Source organism: Cydia splendana, chromosome 2 (assembly GCF_910591565.1).
Source record: "Cydia splendana chromosome 2, ilCydSple1.2, whole genome shotgun sequence".
Lineage (NCBI taxonomy): Eukaryota > Metazoa > Arthropoda > Insecta > Lepidoptera > Tortricidae > Cydia > Cydia splendana.
The window spans coordinates 11,383,747-11,408,879 of record NC_085961.1 but is presented as its reverse complement, the minus strand read 5'-3'; the positions used below and the strand labels follow the sequence as shown (position 1 = coordinate 11,408,879).

The 25,133-nt window shown below is 37.4% G+C and overlaps 1 protein-coding gene and 1 long non-coding RNA gene across 2 annotated transcripts in view; one reads left to right on the top strand and one right to left on the bottom strand.

The window, feature by feature from the left end:
• The window catches only part of LOC134804118 (uncharacterized), an 805,015-nt gene that overhangs the window by 682,391 nt on the left and 97,491 nt on the right, over nucleotides 1-25,133 (top strand). The window lies entirely within an intron of this gene.
• Nucleotides 5,632-25,133, bottom strand: part of LOC134804009 (uncharacterized) — a 76,752-nt gene continuing 57,250 nt past the window's right edge. Inside the window, exons 4-8 of the mRNA XM_063776867.1 lie at nucleotides 24,229-24,437; nucleotides 15,947-16,082; nucleotides 14,051-14,184; nucleotides 7,524-7,728; nucleotides 5,632-5,886 (exon numbers count right to left, since the gene is read on the bottom strand). Coding sequence (XP_063632937.1) covers nucleotides 5,801-5,886; nucleotides 7,524-7,728; nucleotides 14,051-14,184; nucleotides 15,947-16,082; nucleotides 24,229-24,437 — 770 coding nt within the window. The 3' untranslated portion in view covers nucleotides 5,632-5,800. The remainder of the gene's footprint in view (nucleotides 5,887-7,523; nucleotides 7,729-14,050; nucleotides 14,185-15,946; nucleotides 16,083-24,228; nucleotides 24,438-25,133) is intronic.

Below are 25,133 nucleotides of genomic sequence, written 5' to 3'. Positions count from 1 at the left end.
CGTCGCACACATAAGTGAGAGCGAGAAACAGATATCTCTTTCTCGCTCTCACTTATGGGTGCTACACACCAAGGTCGCGGTGCGGTGCGATGGTGTGTTACGGCCTTTAGTGTTGACACTACAGTGTTGCCACTTTTTAATTTCTTTTTTGCCAGGCTGTACATACGATGTTCATAGTTAATTATATTAATATTTTATACTGGCAATGAAATGTCGTTGAACAGAAAAGTGCCACTTTGATCCCTCCTAGCAGGGAAGAAAAATCCATTTTCTGATTAGGTGATGTGAAAAAAGTTTTTCCGCTCCACTATATTTTATATAAGGTCAGTTCAATATCTAGTTACTTGTGTGTGGCTGACCTTACACAGCCACACTTACCCGTATTGACCTTACCTACCTTTGTTAGGGTGGTTCACGTTTGTATGGGAAAAAATCAAACTCTAGCTAGAAGAAGCGGCACCCCCTCATTTTGTTACACTTGTTATGTTGACAAAATACGCCAAGTTTTGTAATCTTATCTCAACTACAAGGGGGTGCCCAAACACTTTGAAATTTTTCAAAGTTGTATGAAGTCCAAAAAAATCAAGTTATTATTTTTTAATTTTTTATGTAAGTAGTAGTTTTAACATTATTTGAAAGTGTGATTAAGTAAAAAACCATTTTTATTTCTATTTTTTATGATTTTTTTAGGTGAAATTCTAAAAAAACTTAGAATTGAAAAATTATAATAAATAGTACCTAATAAAAATGTTTTTCTACTTCAAAACATATAAATCACATGAGCAAATAGTGTGAAACCAGATACTTAAATAAAATTCTGAATAATAAATACTATTTTTTTTGGATTTCATACAAGTTTGAAAATTTTCAAAGTGGTTGAGCACCCCCTAGTAGTTGAGATAAAATTACGAAACTTGGTGTATTTTATCAGCATAATAAGTGTAACAAAATAAGGGGGTGCCCCGTAGAAAATAAAAAAAAAGTTTTTTGAACCACCCTAACCTTTGTGTAACTTAACTGACAAAATATTAAATCGCAAAATTGGATCCACAGTTGGTCGTGGTACAAGGGGCCTAATCTTCAAACCTTGTAAGTACAGATTTTGACAGAACAGTTGTAATTACACATAATATTATCAAGCTGCAGTCAAGGAAAACTTACCTAACCGACATGTGATAGGATTTTGTTAATACACAAAATAATCAACGGCAAATTTTCTAAAATAATACTTTTTTTAACAAATTTTAAAAATTGAAGCCTCTATTTGGAGTTGTTAATATGTTTTATATTTAGTAAGTTTTTGTAACTTCAAAGTCAAAAACGTAACTCAGACACTGAGCTTAAAAAGTTGGTTCTTAGAGAAGTGTCTCAAGTTTTTAATTAAAACTTCCCAGTTAAGTTACTTTGTTTAAAGTTTACAATAATTTTAATTACCAATAGGTTGAAAAACAGGAATAAAACACGGAAGAGAATTTGATTGAGTTTATGAAGTTCTAATAGCTATCCTATTGACCTGCTAAATTGGTGCATAAATAATTTTAGGGGCAAGCGAGACGCAAGGGCGAATAACAAAATAAACATCATTTTGACACCAGAATGTGAGTTCGAATTGGCTTGCTAGGGATTTAATTTTTAAACAAGCAGATACCTTTGCGAGCGATATTGCAAATTTTATATTAATGAAAAAAAAGATGGAAAAAGTTACGCTTCCGGCAGGACTTGAACCCGCAACCACTGCAATCCGTGCGTTGCTTTTAACCAATCAACGCCACCCCAAAGGCGTGTATACATAAGGGAAGGAATGGAAAGATTTGCGAGGATCTGGTAGGCTTCCGTAGCTCGATTGGTTAAGAGCAACGGACGGATTGCGGAGGTTGCGAGTTCAAGTACTGCCGGAAGCGTAACTATTTCCATTTTTTCCTTTAATATAAAATTCCTAAGGATTTGTTATAAATTTAAACTAAAGTGATAACTTCACTCTTTCTAGAATAAAACCACTTTCTACCAGACAGACGGACGTACAAAGAAGTGACCCTTTTTCTTTTTGAGGTATACCTAGGTACCGATTCTTAAAAAACACAACCAAGACAATAAATAAAGATAACCAGATTAAGGTAATACAATAAACGACTCACAACAGTAATTATATTATATCTACTGGACAGTCATCCAAAGTTTCATTCGTCTTTATTCTTATATCAGTAAAAGGTAACGGTCAAGTACAAACACTTAAGATAAGCACCCTCGAAGTTTCACATCAAACAAAAGTATGTAGGTATAGGTATGTATGTATACGTATAATCGCCACTAGTAAGGGTTACTTATTTGGTGACTCGATCGCTATTCAAGAGTTTTTTGGTTCCTTGTTAACATACTCTCTTAAATGTATATTTATTTCATAACATAAAAAATAGTTAAACGCCATTTCATAGAATTTTGACGTTTAAAATAACACCTGGCGGCTTAGCACGGTCGCGTTTTTATCCCTTGTCACCATGCCTGTCACGTTCTAACAAGTATGTAAGTGCGAAAGGGACGCGCATAGTGATAGTCGATAAAAATGGAACCGTGCTGAGCCCGCAGCACAGTCTGTAGCTAACTCAGTTTAGCCTGACTTTATTGAATGTTGTTCTAAAAAAAAGTGTCTCTTGGCTGGCCGTAATTTGCGATTTTTGAACGCATCATAGAAGCCTAATGATACGTGTGTAAATAAAATACTATTACTTTGCCTATTCTACTCTCGTGCGTCTCTATCAATTTAACCGCTCCATAAAGGGGCCCACTGATTAACAGTCCGCCGGACGGTATCGCATTGTCAGTTGTTCGGAACTGTCAAAAATTTTGTTCTAACTGACAGGCCGATACCGTCCGGCGGACTGTTAATCAGTGGGCTCCTTAGGTACCTACCTACTCTAACTTACCACCGCTCCATACTCAGACTTTAATCTCTTTTAAATGTGAAATGTTGAAGTTATTAAATCTGTAGGTCTGCTCATAAAGGCAATTTTATGGGTAATATTCGGTCTGAAATGGTTGTTTTGTGTGGACAATGTGTTTTTATAATCGCATCCCTGTTCAGTTGCTGTAAAATAAAAGGTAGGTAACTTTTTGTTTAATCTCGCCTTACTCTTGCGTATTATCGTCGAAAATTTTAATTTGGAAAAGGTTTCCGACGCCTGTTAAGTTGTTAACTACGTTTCGTTCATTTTGCAACAACTTTGTAACAAGTGTTGGCCTTAATTACTGTCCTGTGTTTCCAAAATTTGCCATAGGTAGGAACGTGTTCAATTTAATTTGTAAACATTTTATCCAAATTTTGTTTTAATTTTTGCGTGTTCTGATTAAGCAACTGTTAGCGCTGTGGCAACACCGCCAGCTTCGAACCAACCAATGATTTGTGGAAAGGCAGCCCTGCTACTCCAAGATGCCAACATGTACGGCGAGATCAGCGGCCAACCAGAAAGCACGAAGCGCCAGAGTTTCGCCTATACGACTCATGCCCCAGGCAGCGGACCGCTCTCATCTCTCTCTTGCAATCTAACCACTGAACCTAACACGCGTGTCCTAGACTTATAAATAACCTATTGTACTACATTTCACCATTAAAATAATGGTATATTTTATATTCAATTGTTTCATTTAATCAGCGCAAAGGCCGCAAACAGCAACTAATACTTACCACCCCACCAATCATTCTTTCTCCTTAAAGTTTAAAGGTAGGTAGTACTCTATATTATGTTCGTAAATTGGCTATGGTTAAATATAATCCAACTTATTTAAAGAACTAACTTTTTCAATAACAGTATTTGCGTAACATATCACTTATTATGTCTACTTGTCATAAAATTTACTGCAGCAAAAATTAAAATGCATTTCAAAATAACCGGGAAATGTAATTAAAAAGTGCATTTGCGCTCGCAGCAGTGAAGTCTATGAATCTAGCGCATTTCAATCCGTGACGATGAAACGAAAGACGGTGAGGAGATAGGTAGGTACGTAAAGTTCGCACTGTGCTTACTGAGGTTGACCATTGAGTTTGAGAAAAAGTTGATCAATTCTTAACTTACACGCTTCTTTTGGCACAGCAAATATGGAATTGAAACAAAATAATTCCACCCCATCCTATTATCAGAACTGGACTGACAAGAATGAAATCACAAATGACGGATTTTTTTATGCATCAGCTTGACACAAAGTAATTGTAATCATATTTATATCAAGTAGTATAGTGTTTCATCTAGCTTTTTTTTGTAAGCTTGAGCTAGATTTATATGTAAATAAGAAATAATTACCGTAAAGTTTGAATTATTTTTCATGGCTTTAAATCTAGCTCAGCTGATGCCGCAGTCGTCTTCCGAATTTTAAATTCCGTTTAGGCTCCGTTCCGTAGACCAGTCGATTCGCAGCGCTAAGGCCTGTTTTATATAAGTACTTAAGACGATACAGGAGCTGAGGGTTAAACATTTTAGGCAAATATACCCGTCTCGCTAACGGAAGCGGCTCCTAAAACTAGTGCGATAAGGACAAGGCGAAAAGTCCTGCGTAAAAAACTCAGAAATCGAGGTTGCGTACTCCTCTGTTTCCTCCTCCAAAACTTAACCAATCGTAACCAAATTTGGAAATCTAAATGATTATGAAATTATCTGTGTCGGACCGTTTTGGCTAATTGATATCAGTTTTTAATACCACGGCTCTCATTGCGCCATAGTCAATTAGGCCATTTTGGCCATTTTTGAAGGGCTCTAGCGCCTTAAAAAACAAAAATATCAAAAAAAACTAAACGGTCCGACACAGATATTGACAATGTTAATCTGTGTTGAAAAAATCATTGCTCTAGCTTCAAAAACCACGGAGGAAAACGAGGAGTACGTTTGTATGGAGGAATGACCACTCCTGTTGGCTCTTAAGGTGACACTCGGATGGCAACCACAATGCATAACATTACTGTAGCGGCATTACCGCTGCAGACTTGTCGCGGGCGCTGTCACTGGCAATTTTCTTGATGAAATGAGTTTATAGCTGCATTAATGCCGTGATTAGACAGTAATGCAGTTGCAGTTGACATCCGAACGACACCTTAAACTTATTTTTTATGAATTTGAAAAATAGTGTCGCTTATATCTAACTAGCAAAGTTTTTAAATTTTAATATTATACTGTAGGTATAAACCGTGCACCTAACTTGAAACCAGCAATGTCCACTTCTCCGGACAGTTTAATTAAAAAGTACATTATTGCAGAGGCCGGGAAATGGTAATTCGTAGATGAGAATTCGATAGACTAAGACGAGTACTATCGCCCGCACTGTTAACTTTACATCGGTGGACCTTATGCCTTTTGTAATAAGTTCCACCGTAATATATGAAATAGTACATTAAGATACAAGTTTGAAAAGTAGGAAATTCGCAACGAGTGGCAGTAAATTAAAATCGCCACGAGTTGCGAATTACCTTTTCGCACGTGTATTGTAGAACGTTTTACAGTACTTATGGCCGTTTAAATTTTCGACATACGACATAATTACCGCACTAGGGTTGTAAATTACAGTACATATACCTATATGGTGCTAATTTACTGCTCTAGTGCTATTATTTATTGCGATGCGTGGGGATCAAAGTAAATGATACTTAGATTCACATATATAATTTATATTAAATCAACAATATCTCTTAGTCTTTACATTCTTTGGTATAATTGTCAGCTCGTTTAGGTTTTTCAACTAAATTCACAATCGTCCATGAAAGAATTAGTACATCTAGTATAATTATTTATTTGTATAATTTTCATTCTTATTTTCTAATCTAAGTGTTATTTGCCCAAATAATTGTATGCATAAGCAGAAGAATTTGACACCCTTGCAATGTAGTAGCGGACCCTGGTGATGTAACTGAAACAAAAAAAATACACTACAGTTAAACACAAGTATGTGAACAATGTAAAGACTGTTTTTAGCTTAGGACATCTAACATGGCAAATAACCAAAATTTTTTTTTGTGAAATATTGTGTAATTTTATTTACATAAAAACAAATAAATATTAACTTTATAACGTGTAATAAAAAGTGTTTTTGTACGTAATAAGTAAATTTGAAAATGATGTGTGGAATGTGGTAATAAATGTGTGTGAAATCACGAAATAAAATATATACAAAGTTTTTTAACATCAAAACTATTTGTTATGAACGATCAGAAATAAATTAAAAAATAATGGAAATGTCACACCCACGTAAAATACCACATTTTGAACAATGGTATAAAAATAATTTTCACTACGTGATAATTAATTTTCAAGCTAGATTGAATTAAAAACACAAGCACCATTTTTAAGAATATTTTTAACATTTCACTACAAAATGTTATTTCATGTGGCAACTTTGCGTCGTTTCGCCGTTGAAAGCCTTTAGTAATTTAATTTCCCCAGCTTTGAGCTGAACGCACAGAGAACAGAACAAATTTTACGGAGTCTTCCGAGAAAATAATATTATTAACCTATTCAATTAAATACTTAATATAAGTCTTTTACGACAGCAAATAATTTACTTAAACCTTTGGTCTCTGATGGCGAAGTTACTAATTGATTCAAGAGTTTTTACTCTTGAATACAAATTTGAGATTACAACTGCTAGCGTAAATTCACAATTTTATATCCCAAAGAGCATTAATTTTACATATAACTTTTCAATATGATGGAGAGGACTGGTCTTCCATATAGCACGTATTTTTGATATAACCACAAAATAAACTAAACGAAGATAAGTTTTACTTATTTACTTCGCTGCTTGAAGTGCTAGGATTGAGCGCACGGCTCATGCGTTGATGTTCTAAGGCAAGCCAAGCTTGAGGTATTACAAAAGAAAATAAATATAATAATAATTCATTATTGGTGTTAAACTTAACAGAAATAGAAATAGTCCTCATATTAAAACAACGTTTGGAAAGCCTTTTAATATTAACACGTCGCTTTCACCGCTCACAAATCATAACCTTTGAGATTTATGAACCTCAAAATAATTTACTGTCAGGGTTCAGTGTACGGGCAGGGTTGCCTTGCGTTGCGCCAATGATAAATTTATTATCTCCAGACAACGCCCTACTGTGTTGCCCTTGGAGGAAATTGTCTCAGAAACGAGGCGGGAAGCAATAACTCATTGGGCTCTCAATGCCCCCTTTTAGCCCAATGATCTTATTAGTAGCGCTTTTGATAACAATCAATTTTGCGTGAAGGCGAACGAATAATTTAATTTAGATGCAACTTGCTATGTTACTTATAATGAAAATGTTATATTAATAGGTATCTAATAATCGTACTCGAGATAACATCTCATATTGTTTTGTTTTCGAATTAGGAACCTTTTGTTGTTAATCAATGAAAATTCAGAATAGATTGTGGAATACGCACAAAAAATTGTACCGGGGGTCCCAGAAAGATAAAAAGGTTTTCAGGCCTTTGTGAAATCAAAATTGTATTTGTCTAAAGGATATTGTGACTTTCTTTTTCTTTGTTTTTTACTAATAGTGCACTTACCACGTTCTATTTTCGGATCTCCATTGGCAGAATAAAGAGCAATTGTTGAATCATCCCTGTAAAGGTCTCCTCCCGCCTTAGCCTCGCATCTCAGAATGGGCGCCCCTCTCTCGTAGTGGGCAGGCCACAGCTGGATCTGAACGTGGAGCTCCGCTCGGAACAAGCCCTCGGGAGCTGGCTGCACCTGATACGAGCCCGGTGTTACCTGGTGAGTTTAAAGAAATGCTAAGAACGCTCTGCCACATATCGGCAAGTGATTGCTTTCTTTACAATGGGTACCACAAATGATTGAGTTTGAATGGAAACATTTAATACCGCTTCTTTTTGTTCCAATACTCAGAATATATAAAATACAATGTTTCTTATCCTCAAATAGGTAGGTATTGTGTGTGTTGCCGTAATTCAACCGAAATACTATTTTAGAAAAGTTATAAAAACTGTTCTCATCTCTCTGTTTTCATCTCATCAAGTGCCGTTTCAATGTAAGTAGGTACCTAAAAACACACTAGAATTCCATTTTCATTGCTCGTAAGGGTGTGTTTCTAACTAGGTAATAACAGAAAGGTAGGAACAATCGCTGATAGAGAGTAAATATGTAGTTGAGAATGTTTCTTATTATAGTTGATAAAAAATGTTTGATCATAGGAAAAAGGCGAGAAACTAACAAATATCTAAGTTCATTGTAACAACAACAACAAGTACTAGTTAAACCTTCGCGCGACTAACGTGTTGAAACACTGTTTAAGAGAACAAAAAGTAAGCAGATTTTCCAAGCTTAGCACTCTATATCAGGAACATTGCAAGAACAGTGCACTAATACCCCTATTGTGGTGCAAAAGGAAATTCTTGCTCGTTTACAATATTATGTTTTAAGTACACAAAGTTTAAGTATTTACTTTGCACTACAGGCCTACATATTAATGCCTACCTTCTGCGAATAATTTTAAACATAAATTTGTGAAATTCATCAAATTATTTGTTTCACTGAACATATCGCCACTATTGAAGTATTGCTGTAACTGTAAAGATAAGTAGGTACAGTTAAAAGCTTGTATCGGAAATTTAAATTATTGACAAAACCTTATTGTAAAGTAAGTTGATGACCCAATCTCGCTTTAAATTTGTACTGGGGTGGATGCACTTTTTTTAGTTGTTAATCCGTCCCGTTGTCCGAGAGACAGTAAGTAGTGGCACAGTTTGTTTGAAGAATTGTTGCATCACGTTTTAGTTTTACTGAAGTGCTTATTAGTTTACATTATTTATCTATCAATCCAATTTTCACCATATGTAATTAGGCTCTTTATCAAATAGTGTAGTTAATCAAAAGGAAGGGAAATGAAAAGAAGAAGGATCATGATTTTATAAGTTGTTTTTCCCCGGGTTTTCTAACCGTAACCATGGCAACGAATGCCACTAAAAAGTGGATTCACCCACTGACTGTATTTCTGAAAGCTTTTACTTTAGGTAATATAGTCTGTTCGAGAAACGGAAAACGGTAAAAAATAGAGATAATACTCCATAAAACGCTTCGAATACATTTTTCTAGACATCATTACGAATCTAATGAGGTATCACACGTATTTTTAGAAGTATTATCTCTATTTTTCACCTTTTTCCGTTTCTCGAACAGACTAATAACGCTAACCGCGAAATGGTGACGCGGTGTAATTTAACCACATTCATGCCACGTCGTAATGTGTTTATGACGCTGATATGAATGACGGTACATTTATTGTGAGGTTTCTGAGTAATAAATAAGTCATTTATTATATAATAAGTGTTATAAAATAAATTTAAATCTAAAATTTGCTAAAATTAAAATAACTAAAGCTAATAAATTAAAAATACCTATCAAAATTTTGCGCCCTTGATAAAGTGCCCATCAGACAGGCAGCAGGCGTTCCCGCGCTGGATTGCTATGGCCAATTTTTGCGCGAGAAAGCTGCCTGCGCGGGGGTCACCTGTGGCCTCCCTTAGGCGTTTGCTGAGCACCTTGTGGAACCCCCGTGCCCCCCTACCCTACGGACCTAGTGTCTCGACGAGTAATAGTAGGTATATTACATTTATATTTTTTCAATATTCAAATTAGGTACACAAATTAAATTTCACACAAGTACGAAAAAAATAAGGTACGAACGCGGATTGCAAGTGGTATGAAAATCTTTTGTTTGTTGTTACGAACTTGGTTATGTTAAATCCAAGGATTCGTTGATTGTATTATTTAGAAGACACGTGAAGACCTTAAAGTGTTAATCAAATGAGTACCTACTTCGAAATTGACAGCTAATGTAGAAGGTGCATTACGGCTCCATATGATATTCTGTAAGTCTAAGAGTCAAAAGTTTACGATGCAGTTACCACACAACATATAGCTCCGTATAGCGCAATCATCTTCAGCTGTAAAATTCGGGGCATCATTTAACTTAAACTTTACACATCTTATACAATCAAAGGATCTTTGGTTAAAGCTAAACGCATGAAAACTTTGATCTTTACTTCGGAATTCATTTCATCCACAACTTTATAATAGGCCTCACTTTTCAGAGGCGGACAGTCGACGAAATAATTTATTTCCTCCATTAGCAGCGGCCGTTCCGGCCCTAGGGCTTGGGCCACTTTATTAATAATGTTTACCCGGCAGCAGGAACGGGAAACCGCATAGCGATTCATAAAGCATGTAAACTAATTGTAGGTATCACATACATATATATGTTAATTTAGATACGTGGAAAATAAATGACGTACGGCCTGATTCGAACTTTGAGATACGTCAAATATTACGACTAGATACGATATGGATTAGATATGTCAGTGTCAAAAGTGGCGTTTCTTCAAAGAAAAACGTCAGTTTTGACACTGACATATCTAATCCATATCGTATCTAGTCGTAATATTTGTGACGTATCTTATAGTTCCAATCGGGCCAGTAAACAATGTGATAGCTTGCTTTGCTGCTGCAGATTAATGCACAGTTAATGTAACAATAAAGTATTATAATTATTGTTGTCGTTCCAAAATATATCTTTTACAGTACCAGCCAATAATATATTTATCAACTTTTTATTTTATATTTGTAAGTGTACCTCACTAATTTAGGTAGTCCTTTATGCGATCGATAAGAAAAATTGGTCTCATGTACCTATTGGTTTTTTTAAAGAGGTTTTTTGTTTTAATATATACTTAGCCACTTTTTTTAATGCAGCTGTTTTTGTAATAATTATGCTAAGTATCTTATTGTAATTCACAGTATTTCATTGCAGTATTCATCATATTTATATAAAATGACTAGTAAAATAATGCAATTTACAAACTAACCTATATTGTTTACTCTATACCATGTTGTCACAAAAAACACGAAGGTAAACTACAATAACAATGATTATCAATCACGAGTAATACGCGCCTATCTGTAAATTTCCCCAGTCTGATAATTTCGCGGTAAAGATTTCCCAGATACTCGTAACGCAATATTCGTTTTTAATGGGTATCAATAACAAACCGAAATGTCTGCATGTGCATCCAAAATAGACCCAATATTACCGGTGAAATCTCGCTATTTCCCTCCCAGGTACGTTACTCTGAAGCTAGTTTATCTACACAGTTAGAAGCTTCATTTTCCAAAATTCACATGGAATTTAATTGAATCACAAAAAGAAACTAATTCTGCATCGAATTTTCCGGCGAAATAAAAAGGGTTGTTCAAATCATGTTTTATACCATAGTCTAATAAAACATGGTCTTCTCTTCCCAGAGTGACACAAGCCTACGTCACAATAACATTGCCATTTTGTATAGCGCTATTGCATACTATTATATAACACTGTCGCGTGATGACGTAGGCTTGTGTCAGTCATATGGTCGGAAGAGAGTACCAGGCGGAGTATATTACTATACCATGTTTTATACAAAATGTGTCATGAGTAATCGGTCCGATAGTTTCTGGTCAATGCGTTTCAAACTTCTATTTTTAAGAGGAAAGTGCAATTATTGTAATGTGTAGGTATTAGTTTTATACTTTATTTAATGCACTTGCAGCTAAAAGCTGATGCGTAATTAAGTATATCACCACACTTTTTTTTACAATTAATGTTCATTTTGTTTGTTTTTAAACATTTGTAAAGTCTGTATTTAAAACTACCCACTGAAGGAGCACATATCACTGATTCTAGTAATTTATTCCACTCAAGTACGACGCGGCGGTTTGATACAAAGTGCTTCCTAGGATTGCATGTGCTGGGAACGCAAGTAATTTTTAAGCTGTTTTTGCTCATTTAACAAACAGTTAGTTCAGTTAAGTTGTAATAATCATGTATGATCTTCAATGTTTCGATGAGATCACCACGCTGTCTTCTTCGCTCCAGGGTTGTCAAACCAAGATTGCCAAACCTTAGGTCATAAAGGCTTATTACGTAATCCATATTATTATGTCGCAGGCAAATTGTAAAAATAGGCCGTTTACAAACGGCGTCGTTAATTTACAAACGGCTTCACGTATGTAAATTGCCGAAAGCAAATTGTTAGTGCGCTCAATAGTATCAAGGTAAACGTGATAGTTGTCTGAGGGTGACCATAGTTTGCTGTTTTATAAATTTATATTAAATTTTATACCACACCACCATCCTCACGCGCGCTTTAACCGTGGTCTTACTGCTTTGACCCACAGTGGGTCCACGGGTATTTTTTTACCCGCTGTCCCACCGTTCTAAACAGTGTTCGCCAGTGGGTCTACGGGTAATTTATTTTTACCATGGTTCCACCGCATTAAGTGTTTCTTTTCCAAAAACATTTACCTTTACAACTTAACTAGACGGTTTGCCCTTCTAATTCTGGGCGGTTTGCGCTTCGGGCATTTGAAGCTACCCAACGAACCTAACCTACCTACCTACGCTTTTTCCCCAGAGTGTATTGTTTTCACGGACGTCACACTAAATCGATAGATAAATCAATAGCCCCGCGAAACGGGGCTCCGTCTACATTAAGTTGTATAGAATATGTTTTTTGAAAAGAAGCAGTGTGGTGGAACCAAACAAGAACTCCAGATTTGATGGACACCCCAGCATTTTTCAGTTTTGATGTGCAACGCCACGCGTGGTAAATTAAAGACTAATTCGACCAAAATGCCGCGGTAAATTACAAACGGCGCTGTTAATATCATAAGGTATTTTACAAAATGTGGACTTTTTACAATTTGCCTTCGACATTTTACAAAATGCCTGCGTCGCATATATATACCATCTTGTTTGCCCTGCGTTGCACTTTTTTAAGTAAAGCAATACCTTTCTGTTTGTTAGATAAAATGAATAATCTATGATAGAAAAAAAACAACTTCTGAAAGAGATTGAAATGCCATTTCAAATATTTACAACCATAGCGCAGATCATATTAATATCAAACTAGTTCGCCTAATGTTGGAGTTCAGTAAAAAAATTCGTAAATTATCTCTAAAATATATCAGAAATCTTGTAAATTCGTCGAAAATTGTGTTGAATTAATCAAAGCCTCGACTCTAAACATCGACTGAAGTAGAACATTATTTCCAGATTTTAACGGTCTTAATTAAATTCCCTTGTCTACTTTTACACGATTAACGCCAGGAAAGGAGATTGTGGACGCGTTTTGCACTCAATTGTAGGGTTGCCACTTTACAGATTTTTCCAGATATGATAGAATTTTTGACTGTGCACGGAAATTTCATGAAAAATAGGTGTAATATTTTCTTGCCTTTAGTTTTGACATAGGAAAAAAATGAAATTATACACTTGTCTAAGTTTTAAATGGCAATAGACGTGTCACATATTGGCAACACATTTGTGTTCTTCCGTTTACTCAGGATTTTTTTTAAAACTAAGTTAAGGTATTTTGACCACAACTTTATATAAATTAATATCTGAAAGAAAACCCTACTTTGATGTTGTTACGTACGCGATAAATATTCATAGAATGATAAAATGTGAGGTATTTGCATGTTTACTCGTTTTTACTGAAAAAAATGTTTAGCTTGCTGTAAGTTTGTTTAATTTAGCTATTTAGTCTCTGAAATGCATCAAAGCGACTTTATGCAATTTCAAACAAAATACCTATGTAATTTTACTTCATTAACCATTTTATCACAACTTAGATTTTAAAGTGATATATTCGTATTTAGTCTAATTAAAAAAATCTTTTCACATCACCTATTCGGAAAAGGTATTTTTCTTCCCCGCTAGGAGGGATCAAAGTGGCACTTTTCCTCCCTGCTAGGGGGGATCAAAGTGGCACTTTTCTGTTCTATGACACTGTTTTTCTTATTTTTTGCATTCTTTTTTAACTTGAATAATATTTTGAAACATAATAATTGGGTCAACACTAAGATTTTTTTATTTTCCTCATAGTTGATGTGAAAAGCAGTATGTGTCACACGGTATCAAAATTATTTCGTCGTTGGGCGTTAACACTTGAATCCCTAATTACGCTCAGGATTCAATGTACGCCCTTGACGGAAATATATCATTTTGATCCCTTGTAACACAAACTACTATTCTACTTACGGGTTGGTCATTGAGGAAAAAGGCGAGTTCAGACGCCGGCCGGCTGGGCCCCGATGAGCAGTTAGCGTGCAGCACATCGCCCGGCATGTAGTAGTGCTGGCTCGTGTGAATTGTCGGCGGCGATGCTGGCCAAACTGTTTAGAAGATTTATTTCTTATAAACATTATTGAAGAAGTGCGATTAATTGGATTTATGTAGGAAAGATACATTGACGATCTTTTCTTAAATATGTTATGGGCGATATGTAAATATAATAAATTATTATTTATACATATTTATTAATAGTAGCAAAGACATATGTAACTTCGTATAAGATGAATAAAGTCTAAGGAAAAAACGTGCCTCGGAAATCATGAAAAAGTCATTCTCGGATAGATGGCGCACACACCTTTAGCCTATGCTCGGCTAGATGGCGTGACGACACCGTTTCATATTTAACAATTTTAACACATAGATATCAGTGAATGAACATGGGTCAAAATGATTTAAAAATAGTAAAATCATTTATCATATATATACATTTTTTTGATAATTTTATACGTTTTCATTTTGAGTTTTAGTCGTGTGTCGATAGATGGCAGTAAATTTACTGTGACTGCAAAATTTACTATGACAGGACCCCTCTATACTATCTATTCTCTTTGATAGTAGTTAGATGCCCGGAACTTTTGGAAATCATTTCTGAGGATATATATTTAATTACAAAAAGTCCATGTTGCATAAATTACAACTAGATCAGACCAACAATAATTAAATATAAAGTATACATACATACATACATATAATTACGCCTATTTCCCGGAGGGGTAGGCATAGACCACGGATTTCCACTTGCTACCATCCAGACATACTTCTTTCGCTTCCTTCACTTTCATAACATTCCTCATACACGCTCGCCGGTTTAGGGTGCTCTTGACCTGGCCTTTCTTCAGGATTTCCCCGATCTGATCAGAGAAAGTCCGCCGAGGTCTACCCCTTCCAACTCCCACTTCCACTTCTCCCTTATACACTGTCTTTGTTAGCCTTCTTTCACTCATTCTTTCGACATGTCCAAACCATCTCAACATACCTTTCTCAATTTTTGTCACTACATTGTAGATGTCAGTCCACACTTTTCCCTTATCACACTGTTCTTAATTCTATCTTGCAATCTCACACCACACACACTTCTCAGCGCTCTCATTTCCACTGCATTTACTTGGCTCTGATGCCTCTTCTGCCATACCCAACTTTCGCTACCATACATAAGTGTAGGCACCAACACCCCTCTATGAACCTCCAACCGTGCTTTTTGCGACACCTTCTGGCTGCTCATAAAAGCGTTAAGTGCCCCATTCACACGATTTCCAGCATTCACTCTCCTTTAAATGTCTTTATCATGCTTACCGTCCCTAGTGAACAAGGTTCCCAGATACACAAACTCTTTCACTTGTTCCACTCTTTCTTGACCAATCGAAATTTCACAGTTTGTCATATTTTCTTCCTTTTCAAATACTATTACTTTCGTCTTGCTTACATTAATTTTCATTCCTTTCCTTTCAAAAGACCCATGCATTCCAGTTACCATCTCCTGCAACTCATCACCCGATGACGCTAGCAATACCAGGTCATCAGCGTAAAGAAGACATTTGACGGATAACCCATTCATACTCAGCCCACATTCATCATTTTTCAAATCATGCAAACTACTATCCATGACCAGATTAAACAGCCACGGTGACGCTACACATCCCTGCCTAACGCCCTTCTCGATGCTAAACCACTCAGTGTATTACGAACCGTTTACTCTCACACAAGCACTGGAATCACTGGATAATATAAAGTATATAGTAGATAAAATTAACACATTATAAATTTGAGAGAATGTTGTTATGGTAAAGAGATTAAATAATTTACCGACGACTTCCATTATATTGGAGACGATGGAGGTGGCAAATGAGGGCGCGTCGGCAGTCACCTCGCAGCTGAAGTTCCCCGATAGCCCGAAGCTCACTCGTGTCAGAACCACTTGGCTCTGGTTAGAGCGAGATAGCTGGTAACAAAATTATATAATTATTTTAATAACAAAACTTCCGTGAGACACATACATATTAAATACGTGAGTGACCCGTTCTTAATACATTTAACAACATAATATCTTTCCCATCACGGAACAATGGTGTTCCGGAGCTTTGGGAGGCGTGCGCGGAGCCGAAGCCAACACGTAGACGCCCTTTTGACACTTTAATTTAATGTAAGTGGTACACCGAGCGGATGCTGTCCTTGCCCGCGTCATGGGACTCAGGCAGAGGCAGCGCCCACCAGAGTGTAAGGACTATTGAAAGTTGATGGGATCTAAAATGAACTAGGTAATTGGGTGAAAGCGATGGACTAAGTACTGAGCTATAATATAATTATTATTAAAAATTCTCAACCAATGGACAGGTAAATTACACGTGTTGTGAAATGGGCAGCGTTACGACAAAAAGCAAGTGATTTCAGGCCCCTATTTCACCACGGTGACAGGTGCGACAATTCGACAAATGTCAATGTGGCTGACGTCACAGGCATCCATGGGCTACGGTTATCGCTTACCATCGGGCGGGCCGTATTCCTGTTTGCCACCATCATTGTATTATTAAAAAAAAACTTTATTACATCGGCAAAAAAAGGTATTTCTCTTGCGAAGTTTATGATGATGATGATGATGACAATTGTCACAAGATTTAAAAGAACTTTCGGTAGGTAATTCTTGACAGGAAATGAGTTCTGTGTCGGAATTTCGTGACAATTGTCGTGTTTCTTGTGACAATTGTCATTAGCTTCGCAAATTAAGTATTTATTTACTGGCGATATAATGGAGTTTTTTTTAATTAAAATGTTGGTGGCAAACAATCACACCGCCCGTCCGATGGTAAGCGGTTACCGTAGCCTATGGAGGCCTGTGACGTCGGTAACAGTGATGTCGACAATTGTCGCACCTGTCACCGTGGTGAAATAGGTCATAAGTTTTTATAAAAACTGATATAAATAGGATCATTGATAGTTATGGCAAGAACCTAGGGACTTATGAGTTTTAGGACAATCTAATGATTGTAATGTAATGTAATTGCCCTTAGGAATTGTAATTGACTTTAGGATTTCGAGGGAGACCCAAGTATGTTAGGTCGGGTGGGGAAAGAGAAACATACATTAGTTATGTTTCATGAGGCACGAGAACCCGTATAAGGAAAGTATTTCTACGTTAGCATTTTTAAGTTTTGATTTCTGCATTATTTTTTTGTATTATTATTTAAGGTGTAGGGTTAGGGCCGGGCCGGTGTAGCTTTATGCCTACTTGAAAAATAAACTATCATAATCATTACCTAAGTGAAATGGAATTCCAATTATTTTCTTACGCTTTTGATCTATCAAATTTCCCCTCTGTTGTCGAAGGCTCCGAAACAGATCTGACGAGATATTGTTCAAAAACGACAATTAATTATTATATTATTCAACGTCTGTATAAAACGGTATCATAGCTCAAAGCTTTAAGTTTTTATACTCTTTCTTGAAAGATATCAAAATCTCAACAATCTTTTTATATTTATAGCTTCACGCTGTTAAAATCCGGTACCCAAATTAAAATTACCATAAGCGAGCACTCGCTTCGCAATAACAACGAAAAAGCATCTTCTATCAAACTCAGCATCGAGGTAGACATTTAATAATTCTCGCAAAAAATCTCTACCGCATTTCCAGGCATATTCAGGCAATTTTCACATGCTGTAGCAAGGGCACATTTTTCCTTAGAACAAGTCCATCTTTCCCTGTCTCGGTCTCGGCGTCTGTACATAAATTTTACCCCTTTATCAAGGCGTGCTCTTATTTCACAGTGTTTCTGTAATAATAACTCAATGAGCTTCCCCTTTGCTCTCAATCTTTTATCGCTGAGATTAACATTTAATTTCCAATGGAATTAGGAAACTGAATGGTTCAGCGCCTCCTTTGTTGTCAAACATAAAAAAAATATCCATGTAGAATTTTATTTCTAAATTTTGTCTGCCAGAAGACGTGTCGTGTCCGGTGAATTTAGTTTTGAACCTGCACCTTTTGATTAAATATCTGTCGGCTATCGAAAGCGATATTTCTAGACGAAATGTGAGAAATGTCACTGTTGGCAGCTGACAAACATCAAATAAACCAACCATAACAGTTTTAGAACATAAAATTAAAATTAGAATAGGCTCCAGATTCAATACAAGCCTCTTCTTTCAAAGGAACACATACGGCTCGATTCGGAAAATGAATTAGATTTCTACTAGACTTCAACAAGTTACGATACGGATAATTTAAAGATATTTGTAAGATAGATATGTCAAATTTGACGTTTCCGCGATTCTGGAGGTCCTCTTGAACGATTTCGACAAGTTATGTTATGACTTAGATATCCAAGTCACATCTAGTCGAGATCTAGTTGATCTCTAAATCGTCTCAAGATCTTGTGATTATCTCGAAATCCGAATAGGCCTGATAGATTTCATTGTAAAGAGGTATTTTAATGGCACTTGAAAAGTGAAAATGCCATTGTGGCCTACTCGTAGAAATAAATTATCGAACTTAAATTTGATTTTGATGTTATTTTATTGTCATTAGTTTTGAAGACTAGAAATAATAATATATTCTAATTATACAAAACATAAAATGGATCAGCAAAATAATTAAGACTAGAAAAACGTTGCAATGGAAATTTATTAATTTCAAAGGCTTTTCGTTGAAGTCTAGAAAACTTATAAACAAACCAAGCTAGATTGAATTCATAATTAAAAACAAAAACTTAAAAGTTACCTACATTAAATTAACAAGCTGAATTTCTAATTCCAATAAAGGCTCTTGAGATGGTCCTGAGGATGCTGGTTTTGAAATTGTATTTGAGTAGGTTTGTATTTTCAGGAAAGGGACGAAAAGATAACAAACACCTATAGGGTGTTGCGGTATACAATTTAGAAGCGTCGAAGCGTACTCAAGCTTTGTCCCAATTAGAGTTTGTACGTTATTATTTGGAGTACAAGTAAACTTGACTTTGATTTACTAGGAAACTACTGATTTGTACCGTTAACAATATTTTTGATTAGAAATAAAAATATATTTATTGTGCAAATGCTTAAAATGGCACAAAACTCATATTAATTTATAAAGAAGTATCCTGTGATATGGAAAGTGAGGTTATTGAATTATTAACATAAAATTACAGTTTACTGTAGGTACTATACAGTGATGTGAAAGTGAGGTAATTTCATTATTAATATTAAATTACATTTTACTGTTAACATAATAGTAAATGAGAAGTCGATTAGGTATCTACGTTAAATGTCTAATTAAGCTTCCTACCGTTATTTTAAGGCTAAGTATATAATTATATTTGAGTGAGTCAACCCTGTTTGACAGATGATGTAGCCGTTCACCATTGGCTGACGCCTGACATCTACCGCCAAATTCCTACCACCAGTTTCCGTTCCTAGTTTTACTGCCACCAGGTGACTGTGGTTCGTGGGCGCGGCGGCGGCGTTAGCGGCGATTCACGTTCTATTTGTCGAAACTGACTTACTACAAAAACATTCCTAACACTTATTTATAAATACTGATTTATTTAATCGTATGGCATTATATTATAGTAGATGGGCACTTTTGGAAAATATGTCGGATTCTCTGTTCCTCGGCACCACAGTGACAGGCAGGAGGAGTTGCCGAGGAACAGAGTATCCGACATATTTTCCAAGAGTGCCCAGAACTCGATATACTGGAGGCCCCCCGGAAGACCTGTTAAAACTGAACGACTAAGCTATCAAATGGATTAATTATCTGGAGTTAGATTTATTATTTTTCCGTATCTGTTAATATAATATAATGCCATTTACACTACATTTACATTTTCATTTTTAATACTGATCAAAAATATTTACGCATACCTCGTACCCGGGCCCGGGTATGTCCTTAAACTACGTCCAAACCAGCGGTGGTAAGTCCCGCAAGGGGCCGCCTGGTTTGCTACCACCCTCCCGCCGGAGTCAGGCGCCAAGCAGCCTTGCTGCGTTACGTCTATGTGCGGGAGTACCAGAGCCTTTGGGGGATGAATGGCTGTCAGTTGTGTTGCATAATGCCGGTTTTTGGAACCTTGAGTGACGTCGGGCCGAGCGGTTCACGCTGGTGGGTAGCGGGATCCGAGGCACGGTCTTGCCGGTGGCCGACCGCAGAAAGTTGGGGGCCCAATTGTACGACAGCCACGTGCGAGAGGCTGCCCCGCCACCTAGCGAAAAATCCTGGAATAGCTCCACCGTGCCAGTTGGCGACTGGACGGGAGGACCCGGTGGGTTATTTCAGGGGGGCTCGGGCGTCCCCGCAGTCTCCAAGTGAGCTCCTCATTGTCCCGAATAGCTCAAGTGATCCAATTGGTAAACGCAACACCTCGACAGCTATTTCTTCACCCATCCCACACTCCACAAACATGAATTCGAAAAGAAAAAAGAATAGGATTGAACACCGGCTGCACTTCCTCCCATTGAAAGTGCACCTCACCAACATCAGGGGGTTGCACTCAAATATCGATCCGGTCCACCACCATCTTGAAACCGAAAAACCGCACCTATTCTTTTTGACGGAGACGCAAATCAAAACCCCAGCTGACGCGTCGTACCTCAACTACCCAGGCTACTCACTGGAACATAAGTTCAGAGCACGTGCTGGGGTCTGTGTGTACGTCCGCGACGACATTTGCTGCAAGCGTCTCCGTTGCTTTGAGGCTGCCGGGTTTTCCCCTTTGTGGATTATGGTTGACTCGGGCTCAGAGAAAACTCTGTATGCCTGTGTCTACCGATCGCACAGCGGAAACCAGGAGACAACTAGGCTCTTTGACCACCTTACTGAGATGGCAGATAAAGCCCAACAGCGGTACCCTGCGGCTCAACTCGTATTCCTTGGGGACTTTAACGCCCACCATGAGGAGTGGCTGTTCCCGTACAAGAATACTTGCCACGCTGGGAGGGAAGCGCGCAAATTTGCTGTATCCCTAAACCTTACCCAGCTGGTAAATGTTGCGACGCGGATACCGGATGTTACTGACCATACACCTAATTGCCTTGACCTTCTGCTGACAACTGATCCAGACAGGCACTCGGTTTCGGTCTCAGCTCCGCTAGGATCGTCCGATCACTGTCTGGTGAAATCCGTGTCGATCCACTCTCCTCCTGATCTCTGCCCTAGGGGCACGAGAAGAGTATGGCGATACGAGCCAGCGGACTGTGATGAGATGCGGCATTTCTTTGCGTCTTTCCCCTGGCAGCAGGTCTGTTTTTCTTCGGGTGACCCCTCGTGTTCTGCTGAGGCTGTTGCGGATGTGATTCGGCAGGGAATGGAATATTTCATACTGCATACGGCATCCCTGCTGACTTTTGTAGCTGGCTATCTGATTTCTTGAGTGAACGGTCGATCAGAGTAGTTATTGATGGCTGCTCTTCGGACCTCATGGCCATTGACGCCGGTGTTCCTCAGGGGTCTGTTCTCTCCGCAACCCTTTTCCTGCTCCACATTAACGACATGCTGCAACCCAGCATTGTAGGTTATGCAGATGACAGTACGGTTGTTGAGAGATATTTGGCTAGTGCAAGGGACAGCAGGGAGGATATACGTTCACAGAGAGAGGCCATGGTTGAGCGGATGAACTTGACCCTTAGTCTCGTTTCCCAGTGGGGTGATGACAATCTGGTCACGTTCAATGCCTCCAAAACGCAGGCGTGTCTATTTTCCGCAAAACGGAGTCCATTTGACCTGACTCCTTCTTTCCGAGGTGCATCTGTACCTATTACCGACAGCCTGGAACTCCTCGGCATGGAGCTGAGTTCAGTCCTCAATTTCGGCAGCTTCATTGAGTCTAAAGCACAAACTGCGGCCAGAAAGCTGGGCGTCCTAAATAATGTGAAGCGATACTTCACACCTGGACAGCTTCTAACACTTTACAAAGCTCAAGTCCGGTCGTGTATGGAGTATTGCAGCCGCCTGTGGGATGGCTCAGCTAAATACCAACTCGCCGCTTTGGACTCAGTGGAGCGCAGAGCCAGGAGGATGATTGGCGACAAGAAGCTAACGGCTAAGCTTCAGTCTTTGGCCCATCGGCGGAAAGTCGCCAGCCTGTCGGTATTCTACAGGTTGCACTTCGGGGAGTGTGCCCAAGAGCTACACGAGCTTATTCCACCGTCCCCATTCTACCATCGGACTTTTAGACGCACGGCCGGTTTCCATCCTTACTTGGTAGATATTCCACCAATTCGCACGAAGCGCTTTTGCTTCTACTTTCCTTATGCGCACTGCCAAGGAATGGAATTCCTTGCCGGCGTCTATATTTCCGTGTTCTTATAATCCGGCAACCTTCAAATCAAGAGTGAACAGGCACCTTCTGGGCGAGCTCGCTCCATCGTAGGCCACGTCTACGCCTCGGCTAGTCTGTGGCCATGAGTAAGCCCATTCATAATAAAAAAAAAGGTATTTATTTCCCTCTCTCCTTTTGCTCCCGCTTAACGTTTGTCCCACGTTCCACAGAGATGAGGATTTAAACTAGGAATGCAATTAATTCAAAATGGGAAACGTAAATATTGTTTATAATAATCCAAATGTCACAATGGATAACGGATCCCGGTTTGAGGGACGGCAAATAAAGCCTGTTGAATTGAAATGGGAAAGGTTGAATACATTGGAGAAATTAATATAATATACGACATAATATATTATTCGACAGTTGAAGAAACATCACGTATTAATTACGACATATACTCGTAACATAATACAGGATATTCCGTTAACTGATTGCTCCGGTTATATTTTACAGCTTTAGAAGTAGATTTTTTTTTAATTTAATATATAATTTAAAGTTTTGTTTAGTCAGGTGTAAATTGTAACATTTTTTAAATCATTATGTATTGATTTAATCTTGCATGTATGTACGTAAAATAAATGAAGTTACTGTAGTAACACAACACCAGTCTTTTAAAGTCCTACTTAAAATAGACGCTCATTTATAATATAATAAATGTGCTATTGGGCGAATCTAACAATTTATAACATTCAAGGTTTCAGGCAATTTATAAATTATAACTGATGTGAGATCTTTTGTTGCAAAAAATATGAAACCCCTAAAAGGGACAGAAAAATACCCAGACATCAAACAACGTATTTCATCCTTTTAAAATTGCTTCTTTACGATCTCGAATATTTCACCTGTTGAGTTCTTGAAGTTGAGTACTTATTACTTGTTACACCGGATTTGCGTATCTGCTGAGATTTTAGATTTTTTATAAAAATCTGAAATCTACTTTGCATCGTTTGATATTAGGAACTTTAAATAAAAGTTGTAGTTTTATTATCATCATTACCTTTATATCATAAATCATTACGTTCAAAAGGTATAATGTCATATTTAATATGCCATGAGAATGATTTCATAGCATTTCATCACCATTATCAGCCGAAAGAAGTTCACAGCTCGATTCAGGCCTCCCCTAAGGATCTACTTCTGTGACCTTCTGGCTCGCCACTTATATAAAAATATTTATAAACACTGATCCTCATTAAATAGATCTACTGTAAGTACCTGTATTAATAGAATACTATAATAACTACATTTTTTAGCCTTACAGCGTCGCGTGAGCACTACCATAAAAATATTATCACGATTACTTATGCAACACAGAGGTGCAACAAAGTTAAGGATTTATGGTTATTGTATGACAGAAATACAACACGAGCTTTACAAAACTCTTTTAGCATAAAATGCTAACATATGCATCATCAATTCATCATCATTTATTTAATCGTTTTAATCATTTATTCGTGGGATGATGTTACTCACGTCCGCCGGAATTGCCACTAACACCCTGCACGTGTCCCCTGGGTGGCGCTAATCGAGTAACAACCTTTTGGTTGCTAAACCTGTTGTCACTGATCAACCTCACAGCTGGTTAACCGAGTCGCTGATCATCATCATTATATCAGGCAGCAGAACATCGATTGATGGATATAAAGAACATTGGGTATCCTTCATTATATCAATACTTACTCCCTCACATAACCGTAATTCAACGAACTGTGGCATATTTCACTAGATTGTAGGTAAATGAAACAAACTCAAGTGGGGCATCATGTTAACTAGAGTAGTGAAAATTAATACTTACATCGACATTAATACCAGCAAATGGAAATATCTTCGTCGAAGGTGTTTCAGTAGGGGAGTAGCAGTAGAACTCTTGGCGCCCCCTGTACCACTTTACAGAATAGAGGGGGGCATCAGTTAGCTCGTACAGGCAGGCAAAAGTAGCGTCTGCTCCTCGCTGGACCACTGGAGGAGATATACGAAGCTCAGTAGCGCGAAGCCCGCCTGCTCCTGCGAGTAAAAAAAAATATTTGCTACGGTGACGTAAGGGGAGTTTGCAAAAAAAATGTAGAAAGAAACATCGGTGTAACAATCGATTTTTAAAGGAAATAATCCACAGTTTATTTAGTCTTAAATTACATTCTTTTTTTAATATAAAAAAATATTTTACGACATTTTAACTAAATTTAAAATGTTTAGTGAAAACATGAATGTCAGAACGAGCATAAACGTAAAAATGGTCTTCATGTAGGTACTTTAAAAATTTACGTGACATTTTTCATATTATGAATTCGCTGCGTTGTGCAATTGGACCGCTACGCGCGTGTCGTAGCATGAATTTTAGCGCTATGATTAAAGCAAGAAATGTTTTGAACATTGTTTACTTTCTAAAAGTGACATTTCTTCAACCAAAAACGATACATTTTTTGACACTGACAGATCAGTATCGTATCGAAATCAGACCGCATAACTAAAACTTAAATTGGCCCGTAAGATTTAGATAGTAACAGCGGCAACAGCGTTATATGAATTTACCTGAAACTTAATTATGTATAATTTTAATACTCTTAAATAGATAAGTACTACGAGTACCTATACAAGTCACGCTGAAAATTCCTACAATCTCAAAAACTGCAATATGCAACATTTTATTTTATAATCGCTTTTCTTAACTCTTTTTAATTTTCTTTACGATGGGATCAACCT